Genomic DNA, 10,709 nt, shown 5'->3' on the forward strand with positions numbered 1-10,709 from the left:
GATTATGTATGGTATAATTATCCGTATAATTGGGATTAAGATATGCGTCTATAATTTTGCAGGTGCAGCCAAATACCGATGATAAGACATTGAAGGACTCACACCATCTGCAGCGTGACTGATATGATCATACGGAGTATAAATTTTGGAAACCTTTAAGTAATATAGAATGCATCAGAGGCCAAAAAAAAAAAAAAAGACATTCAGATTACAATTTGAGCCATGCTCTAGAACTCTCATTTATACTCGAGCAAATATTAACATATACATTTTGTAAAAAATATCATGTAACATCAGAGATTAGTGACTAGATCCTAAATTCCTAATTAGTTATTGACAAATTTAATTTGTTTCAATTTATGCGTGTTCCTTTAGAGACGTGTAGTTGTGTACAGCTGATTGACTATCCCTTTTTTTTTTTTTTTTGGTTTTTTTTTGGAACAGCAGCTGATTGACTATCCTACAGCAGATTCAAGTTCAAAATTAGTTTGTTTGAAGAAAATCTGTCAAAACTCAATAGTTCAATATGACTTCTCAGCATGAAAACATAAGCATAGACAATGATGCAGCAAATAAAAGTGACACCAATAGATTCATAAATATCATTCATTAATTAATCCTTTTATTAAGGAGCATTTGACTCGGTTAAGCATTCCTAAATGCAATTCTTAACTCCCACCAACCCGCAACTACAAAGCGGACAAAATAGGGAGCAGATGCCATCTGTTATTAGTTTACCGAGCCGCCAATGACGGTGGTTCTTTTCTACTGTTTCTGTTTACATGTCTATGCGGTAGCGATAGTGGGAAGAGGGGGTAGTTGGTTGCGCCTCATATGTTTTCAAAATTGAGGAATGAGGATAATATTAGGTAGGTCCCAGCTGGAACTAAAATTCAACTTCTTGAGGTAGTCTTGCTCCTCCTGCATACACATATTGCATTTCCTCCGTCCATGTCTGCATAATCCAGGAAAAAAAAAAATATAAGTAAAACATCGGCTATCAACTCTAAGGGTGCGTTTGGTTTATGTAGTGTGCTTTTGATGGATTTGTTATTCATCAAAACAATTGGAATTTTAATGAATGTTAATTCTATTGCATTTCCTCCTCTCCTGCATACATGTATTATATATTTATCTACTACTCTGATTTATAACTTGTTCAGGCTCTTAATGATATTATCTTGAAAAATTATTGATATTTGTATTCTTATTAATCGTAATGTATAATACAAATGGTTGAAAATTTAAAAACAGATAAACAAGTGATTGGTAAACATTAGTTTAAACCTTCAAACTTTTTACACTTAATTATTGGATTTTTAGTAAGTTTTTAAACATATCAATATATAAACTGAAATTAGGTAGTAAAAGATAATATTTTGATAGGTATATAAAGCTCACTCTTTTAACATACGATATCAATATGATGATAATATCAGTTCACGACCACCAACACCTAGTGTACGTGTTGCTGTAAGCATAACTAGCAGTTACATAAATTATAAAAATTAGTGAAAAGTGAAGTAAATATACCTGGTGACGGAAAGCAATCCTCAATCGGGGTACATTTGTCCTTTGTATATCATTTCCTTCAGGTCCTCTCTTATAATACTTGCTTCCATGCCAATGTGCCTGCATATGTCCTTATGTCAAATACACATACACTTTACACATAGCATTTGATTTAAATTAAGAAATTATATTTTCATTCTGTATGATGATCAAAAAGTACATACCTTGGCTGCATGTGAGAATCCAGACTGGTAAACAGAGTTCCTTGCTATTTCACATAGGTCACATGAACTTAGCTTCCAAACCTGAAAGTCACGATTAATTTAGACTACGAAATGAATACAAAACAATATACAATAATAACAGACGAACTAAACTAACCTTGGCTGCAACACCATATTCTTCCACCAAAGGTTCTTTTGTTAGATGAATTTGCAATGGATCATCAGTCGATAATGAAACATTCAAGCCACGCTGGAAAAATATGGGAAATGGGTTGCGATGGTAGTCCAAGAAAAGTGAATTATTACTCAGGGGAGACATTGCCAATCCGATCTGAAATAATTCAACATTAATTATTATTTTTATTATATTATATATATAAAAAACAGTTGTGCATTGTTAGTTGATGCCTAACCTGAGCAAGATAGTACAGATACTGTAATACAGGAGACTTTCGTAAATTAATCCCGTGTGAAATATTATGGCATAAAAGGAAGCCCGCTGCTAAATGGTCAATATCACCTGCCTGCAAATATTGGAATTTTATTGTAGCATTATATAAAGGCAGACAAGGGTTTAGCACTGGAGAGCAAAAATTAAGAAATATAAGAAAAGTTAATAACCTCTCCACAATGAGGGCGCAATTTAATCGTTGGCAGACCTTTAGATTCACGAAGCTGACAAAATGAACGGGATCTCAATTACCGAAAAACAAATAATAAAAGAATCTTTAAAAGAAAAAGTATTAAAGAGAAGGAACAAAATAGGAACCTTATTAAGGGTATAGAGGTTTGCATAGCAGTAATAGGCATAATAAGAGTATGCAGGATTGAAGTCATTTGTCCATTCAGCTGGTGTTGGCATATGCTTAGTGGGACGCCTTTCTGGTTTGCTTTCATCATCCACAAGGTCAAGCCCAACAACCTTCCATTAATTAAAGAACATTAGTAGTGTTGTAAAATTCCCCGATTAATGCCGATTACTCCTTTTTAGGAACTGGCCGATCCGAGTAATTAATTGGTCAACGTAGATCAATGGGTCAAATCGAATCTAGTTGGTCAACGTCGAATTTAGTGGGTCAAAATCGGCCAAAGTCAATATTGTTCAACATTTTAATATTAAATTATATTAGATATTTAGAGCTTTTGAGCAAATGAAGATTATGTTTATGTTTCTAGACAACTATATTAACGTTTATGTTTATCGATTTCTTGTATATTTCTAAAACATAATTTTTAAATGTATTACTTGAACGTATATAAAAAGTCCAATATGATTACTCCCTGAAAAGTCCCGATCGAGTACTCCCCGTGTGGCGATTTTTGCAACATTGAACATTTAGTTGCATAAAACCTAACATTATATAGCTTGTGAATAATATAAATAGAATAATTTACCTGCATTAGAAAAATGTGCAGTTGAGGATGAGATTTCGGGTCAACTGAGACTTCAAAAAGTGGAATAAACACATTGTCCAAAATATTCTGGAAGGATGTCACGGTCCCCATGCTCTTGTAAATGTTATATAGTCGTGGAAGCTGAGAATTTACCCAGCACAATCTTTTAGTAACAAAAGTAATAAGTACATATTAAAAATTCAGTTTCATTACATAAATTAGATAATCAGTAATATAGGTGCGCCTAACACATACTTGAATCAACCAAACAGCATTCTCACTATAAATTGAATTGTTGATGAACCAACTAGCCAACTGATCCCATTCACTTTGCTTCCTTCCATATATAGACACCCTGTATTCTGCCACCTGGTATTTAGTTGCATCTAAATCGGATAAAACTTGCTTTGTTAATTCTCCAAGGAAACGACCTAATATCACAAGAAATTACAATCTTTAAATGTTTATGATTGAACCCAAAATCTCGTTAAGAACATGGAAACTAAATACATATACTTTCTTGCAACAGACAGACCTTGAATCAAATTGTCTTGCTTTAGAAATATTTCTCTGAGTCGACTCTGTCCACAAGGGTTGTACTTGAGATTGAATTTGTCAAATCGGTGAAACGTGCTCTTATCCGCATGAACATCCAATAAGTCAACATTTAAATCATATCTGAAGTCAACTTTTAGTCATATAAAGGCACTTGATGATGTAACAAAGAACAAATATAGCTAAATACTTAGGCCACTCCCTATCGTAACTAAACTATTCATCCTCTTAATCTTCCACATCAGCGCCACATCAACACCAATATCTTAAAACTAACTCATAATTAAACACTCCCTATAATGGCTAAAACAATACTCCTCTTAATATACAACGTACAAGCAATAAAGCATCAACTCCAACAATAAAAAGCCACTGGACCCACAATTCCTATAACTAAACTTAAAACTTCCGTTAAATTGATGGTGGATGCGGGTAACTAAAGCGGGTAACTAGCTCGTGCCTATGGTTAGTTACGGGTAATGACGGGTAATGAGTGGGTAATGAGCGGGTAATGAACTATAGGGAGTGGTCTTATCAGGCAAAAGGGTCGAGTTGGGTCAAGGATCAAATGGGTTTTGGTCGAAATGGGGCAACTTTCAAATGGGTCGACGGGTTGGATGGAGACCTGGGGCAGGTTGGGTCTGATTGGGGACCCATTTTTGATCTTAAAATTATGGGTCGTTTTAGGTCGAAACCCATTTTCAGATTCCAATTTCGCGTTTCAGCTTTGCGTTCCGCTTACTTATTTGTTAGGTCTGTAGGACCCGCTCGTCCCATTTGAAGATCTGTCGGACGCATGCTTATTTGTTATGTTTTCTAATGGGTTGAGATCAGATGTTTATTTTTTATTTATATTATATGAAGGACCCAATGGGTTTAAAAATAGGCCCAATGGAACCATTTTTTACAAATTATATTAGTAATAACTAACCCTGTTAAGTCCAAACTTTCGAAAACTTCTTTCAGTGTAAGGTATTGTCCATCACGGAATATGACAACCTGCAAGTTTCATTAATGTCATCTTATTTATTCAATAATAAAAAAAAAAAACTCCTAACACATGACTAATGATGATGAAAACAATACCTCATCAGGTTCTTTTCTTAGTTTTGACTTGATAAAACGCAGAAGGTGTTTTTGGTTCATGCAAGCAGAATGATGTACATGGGTGTCCACTTTTCTAATATTGTAAAAGTCACGATGGGGTGCACCTTTTTGAGCTAGAAATTCACTATCCGCATTCACTAAAAGATGCAGACGAAATTTCTGCACGATAGTCAGAATAAGGACACAACACAATTATTAATAATAAATAAATTAATAAAAAAAAATAAAATCAGAACACGTCACCTCTTCAAGAAATCTTAGTCGATGATAACACGCAGAGCGAACGTTTCCAACGGATATCACTTTGAGAACATGATGCATGTCGGTGAAAAAAGTTGTTGCACTTTGAACAGGGAAAAGATCAATATCATCTGAGAATTGCAAGCATTAAATTTACCAATTATAAATAAAATAACGCAATCTGGGATCAAGCTAAATGATCATGTTTGTGTGTTGGGCATACCATTTTCACTTGCATAAACATGTACAACTCCATCTTCCATCCTGAAGTGGTGCTGCTTGCAAATTAGATATAAAAGGTAAATTAAAAAAGTCAAAGCAGAAATGATAAATTAACAGGGAAACTAGAAAAGAAAAAGGGTCGCTTACTTTAGTTGACTCAACTGGTACGAATCGAAACGGGTCACTTTTAATATCAGATAAACAAGACTCTCCTGCATTATCTTGTGCCCACGGAACATGTGTTTCCCTGAACACATATTTTTCTCGCAAGTCTAAGCATTCACGTATCATTTTCCTTACTTCTTCCTCTTCACGATTCAACGACTCTGGATTCAAAACAAAAAAGTTCTTGATATTAAATAAACCATAAAGTCAAAAGGCAGTAAGATTAAATTAAACTGGTAATTTAAACGACCGTTCATCATAGCTGCTTGTGGGAAAATCATTTTAGGATCATTAACAGGAATATTCTCTGAATAAATTTCACCCTTTTCACCATTGTGATCTACAGTTGAATTGTTTGCATGCTCAGCCTGTGACAGAACCAGAGACATATTCTGAATGTTCGAGTAGATATCCTGAAATAACAGAAAACCGTGGTTAAATGTTACTAATAGCTTCTTAATGACATCACCATGACATATCATATAATCAAACACCATATCCATTTAAAAAATACATGAGTAGACGATATGACGCCCTCTTCAAAATACTGAGTGTCCTCCCCAACAGCAGTCTCAGTTCCATCATCATCAGAATTATCAGCACCATCATACGCATAACTACCTGGTGATCTCGGTGTATGAATTCTACCAAACGAACCAACCCTTGTCTTAAAACTAGCTTGATGTTCATGATGATTCTCACCTGCACAACAAAATATGAAAAGTTACTTTAATTCTTATAACCACACACATCTCTGCAATTAGTTCCTTACACCTCAGATTATTTTTTATATTTTTGGAAAGGCAAGCTCAAACACCAACCTAATACTAACACGAATATATACACCACGAAATGTCCTAAGCAAGACTCGAACCCTCAATCTCAAGGTTGTAAGGGTGACCTCGATACTGCTAAGCCATTGGCTCTTTGGTCTTACACATCAGATTATATTTTCTTTATTACTCAATAATCATAATCATGTAGCCAATATTTAGCTTATGCTATCGAATCCCCTATTATTACTAATTACTAATACAGAGCATACAAAATACTGAAATAAAAAAAAAAAAAAAATTAATAAAATACATACATATTATGCACAAGTACATAATAAGTTTTGAGAAATATACATATACATATTCATACATATAAGTTGAAAGTGTAATATAACAAACATACATATAAGTTGAAAAACTGTAGATGCACAAATAAAAGTTAGGTTTAAGTGCTTCAAGTTAAATTTATCTTCTTATGTAATACACTTCAACTTAGTAATGGAATAGCTAAATTCAACAAAAAGGTATAATAAAACATATTTATATCAATATCTATTTTCTAAAAATATAAATAATAAATAATAAATATTCTATATTAATGTAAATGTAAGTATAACTCAAGATAACATACCTTGTGTATGAGTGCTGTTCATTTTAAGAGGAGGTAAGTTAGCTAATTTATCGAAAGAACCAAACGACACTGGAATACCAACTCTATCATTAGCAAGCCCTAGATTATTAGGTAACGAGCATGACATACGATAACTGTTATTATTATTCATATCCTCAAGACCATCATCATCATCATCATCAACAACATAATCAATATTATTATTATTTATATTATCAGTTTCAGTTTCTTGTCCATCTTGATAACCATAATAATCATCTTCATTACGATTGGGCCGTCGACGGAGTGAGATGAGACGATCGATAACCTGATCAACACAGCGGCTGTGGATGTAGAAACATGAAACTGCCATTACTGATGCTCCGAATAAAGTAGCTAAAGCAAAATGAAATGATGAAATTGGAGATGATGATGGATCCATTTTTTATATTGATTATTGATCGATTGATTAAACAGAAGACAAGGGTTTTAATTGAGGGTTTTGTAAGAAAGAAAAAAAGGGATTGAAGAAGTTTGGTACTAGTATTTATAGTGGGTACGGTTTGCGAGTGTGAGTGATATATGGGTTTATGTGTTGGTCATCCTACATCTCGAGCCCATAAAATATAGGAAGGAGTGATACCGTTTCGGCCTATCTTTTGCATCTCGCCAGTGCAATAAGCAACAACGGAAAAATGCATGTTCCGCTTATTTACTTACACTCAAGAGGCGAATCACAAGATAATGATGATGGATTGGAATGGAGTATTTATAGCATAAGCCGTAAAACAGTATATTCCGTAGGGAAGTTATCAGTTCCTTTTTTCTCGCACTTAAATGAGATAATCATACATTGCCATATCATAAGCTTATTACTAAATATGGGATTCAAAACACTTCGAAAAATTACCAAACTAATTAAAAGACTAAGCGAGAGATTTCCTCTTGACTGTTATTCCTATAACTTAATTTGTGAAGAGGAAATACCACCAAGAACATTGACGACAATGTTTCTCTAAGTGTGAGATATACTGCATTTTATATCGCAGTTTTGATTTGGGTAATAATCAGGACTAAAAGCATTTTTGCTGGAGTAAAAGTCTTATGTTTTTGCTAAAACAATTTTTGAAAAAACTTATAGTTTTACCATTTTCAGAAATCAAAAGAGTGAGAAACTTTATTTTTACATCAAATATCGACAAAAACATAATAATAATAACATGATGTGTCTAAATGACTGACTCAGTTGATGTCTTTATATGACTTCCACACACAAAAACTTTGCGATTAACGAAATGAAATCTTAAGAGATGTATTCACGCGACTAGGCACACATCCCCTACTAAATAGGTGAGGTATTCATATGTAACACCATCCTTTTTTTTAAATACATGGCGGAACTTTGTAGATATGAATATTACATAGCCATGATTAAGTTCTGCAATACAACACGGTTATTATAAATCATCTGGTGTTACGTTAAACAACCATTCGTAACATTAACATATTATACAAAAACACATCAGAGCTAGTCCTCCAAACATATCCAGCAACAACAAGCTTCTCCAGAAACTCTAGCATGCAAACCTACCTGTAGGGGAGGAAGTGAGGGAGTTAGCACAAGGCTAAGTGAATGACACAGTCCTAACATGTATAAGCATTAAGCATCAAGCTAGCCAATACACAATGTCTCCATAATAAGAGGATCGGCGGCCTGGTCGGGCCTTTAATTTCTAACTGATCAGGCTGGAGTGTACCGATAGTTCTCTGTTACTGTCTCGTTTTCCTCAAGAAAAAATATTTATTCTATTTACGAGACCAATACGAATCGTCCGTTTCTGAAAACCACATATGTGAAGAATGGGGAGATTACACGTTATCGCGATCAATATGGTTGGTTTCTGATATCGGCCAAATAGTCACGTTTTTACCCCCGATATTGAGCCCTAAATCCATAAAGTTCCAAACTTTGTCGCCAAAATAGTCGTTTTTCGGTTAATTTTGTAGATTGAGTAATTACAAAGGTGATGCAAAAGGAATCAAGTAAAACGGAGCTAAAACGAAGAATCTAGAGCGAAAACGGTGAAAGACAAGTTACGACCAAGGAAATCAAGTTACGATCCAGGAAACAAGCTGACCAAGGCAGGCCATACGGGTTGCCATACGGCCTGCCAGTGTGAAATATGGCCTGCCATACGGCCTGGGCAAATGGCCACGCAATCCGGCTTGCCAGCCCATACGGCCCCCTCATACGGCCTGCCATACGGCTTGCCATATGGCTTGCCAGCCGTATGCAGGCCATTTCCAAGTCTATTTAAAGGGATTCTTCCATTCATTTTTACACACACTTAAATTGTACTTCAATTTATATTTTCAAGCTTCTTAGTTAGTTTTTAGTAGTAGCTAGCTTAGCTTTTATTTTCCGGAGGATATCCCGGCGAGTCCCTGCGATCTCGGGCAGATTTCTTCAGCCTTTTCAGGTTTTTATCCGAAACGCTTGTCTTTTTAATGAAACATGTATTGTTATCATTTATGTTTAATAATGCGTTCCGATATTACCATGTTAGCTTAAGTAATCTGTATATTGCCATGATAGAAGTTTGGGTTAGCGTAGTTATGTTAAATTAGTACGGTTACCAATGTTATGCTGAACTTGTGAGTCCGATAGATTTGTATGCTAGCATCTTAAGGATTGACCAACCTAGGATGTGATCAGGACTTGTCCACCTATATGAACTTAGCTAATTCATAGGATTAAGACCCTTGGTTATACTGTATCTGAAGATTCTTTGATGTAACGACCCAATAACTCTTACGAGAAAACACGCACTTTTTTTAAAACAGCTTCAATCCCAGACCAAATGCGCGGTGCGCATTTTAGTGCGCGGCGCGCACTATACCTTGAATCAAAATCAGAAAATGATAACTGGGCAGACCACTGGCATCCGGCCATTTGCGTGACGCGCAAGGCCACGCGCGGCGAGTGCTTCAACTGGAAAACAAGTGCAGTCCATTTTAATATATGACAAACCATTTTCCACCCAAACCAAGTTTCATTAACCCAAACCAAAACCAACGCTTTTTAAACATTAAACAACCGGATTTTTAATTAACAAAAGTATATTACGATCCATGGGACTCCAACGACCCATAAGTACAAGGACGTGACAATTTCGACCCGTTTCGTTTAAACACAACAAAAGACCGAGCATCGCGATTGGGATTGCACTTGTAACGACCCTACTTTTTTCGTTATCTTTTACCGTTAATTATTTAACGTCCGTTAATTGTTATTCGTGCCACATCATTTCTATGACATATATTATTATATTAGTAATAATATATTAATTAATATGTGTTAAATGGATATTTGTATTCATATTTTAAATCGTACGTTCATACGAATCGTGGATTTCTATCCGACGAATCTTTTCGATTTTCAAACCAACGGTCAAGCTTTTGGGATTTTTAAGTCCTAATTATTTTAAATATGATATTTTAAAGTCATATATTTATATATAGTGTTTATATATATTTTTCGTAGCGTATTTGTTATCTCTCCGATTTTTCAATCGCGTAGTCGTGTTTTTTCGTTTCGGGTTTCGTTCGAGCGTTCAGGCCACAAGCTTTTATTCTAAACATCAAATTGGGCTAATTGGGTCCCACCCCACTCACCCATTCGGCCGAACAAGGGGAGGGGAGTACCCCTTTGTTTTTCTCTTTTGCTAATTTCATTTTTCATTTCACAAAATACTAGAAACCTAAACCTAAACCTAATAATTTTTCTCTCATTTTTTTTCTTCCTCCCTTTTTTCTTTTCCTTTGGCCGTCGCCCTAGCCACACTAAACATCATCATCATCTTCATCAAACAAGCTTGGATCATCAAATCAATTACATAAACG

General features: G+C 35.0%; 1 protein-coding gene across 1 annotated transcript; it reads right to left on the bottom strand.

Annotated features, from left to right (window-relative positions):
- Positions 1-579: 579 nt before the first annotated feature.
- Positions 580-7,326, bottom strand: LOC139860408 (AMP deaminase-like). The gene is made up of 18 exons (XM_071849170.1): positions 6,828-7,326; positions 5,935-6,122; positions 5,671-5,833; positions 5,403-5,581; positions 5,257-5,308; positions 5,037-5,164; positions 4,773-4,952; positions 4,618-4,685; positions 3,667-3,809; positions 3,387-3,562; positions 3,132-3,272; positions 2,506-2,658; positions 2,358-2,411; positions 2,150-2,260; positions 1,894-2,067; positions 1,737-1,817; positions 1,534-1,632; positions 580-955 (listed from the first exon to the last, which is right to left on the bottom strand). Exons 1-18 carry the CDS (start codon positions 7,246-7,248, stop codon positions 887-889), a joined length of 2,580 nt encoding a protein of 859 aa, XP_071705271.1. The 5' UTR covers positions 7,249-7,326; the 3' UTR covers positions 580-886.
- Between the last annotated feature and the right edge of the window lie 3,383 nt (positions 7,327-10,709).

This window comes from Rutidosis leptorrhynchoides, chromosome 7 (assembly GCF_046630445.1).
Source record: "Rutidosis leptorrhynchoides isolate AG116_Rl617_1_P2 chromosome 7, CSIRO_AGI_Rlap_v1, whole genome shotgun sequence".
Lineage (NCBI taxonomy): Eukaryota > Viridiplantae > Streptophyta > Magnoliopsida > Asterales > Asteraceae > Rutidosis > Rutidosis leptorrhynchoides.

Coding starts and splice junctions, on each gene's coding strand:
- LOC139860408 (XM_071849170.1), bottom strand. CDS start 7,248: ATGGATCCATCATCATCTCCAATTTCATCATTTCATTTTGCTTTAGCT. Junction 5,582..5,670: donor ACAAGCAGCTATGATGAACG/GTCGTTTAAATT, acceptor TTTTGAATCCAG/AGTCGTTGAATCGTGAAGAG. Junction 5,309..5,402: donor TACCAGTTGAGTCAACTAAA/GTAAGCGACCCT, acceptor ATTTGCAAGCAG/CACCACTTCAGGATGGAAGA.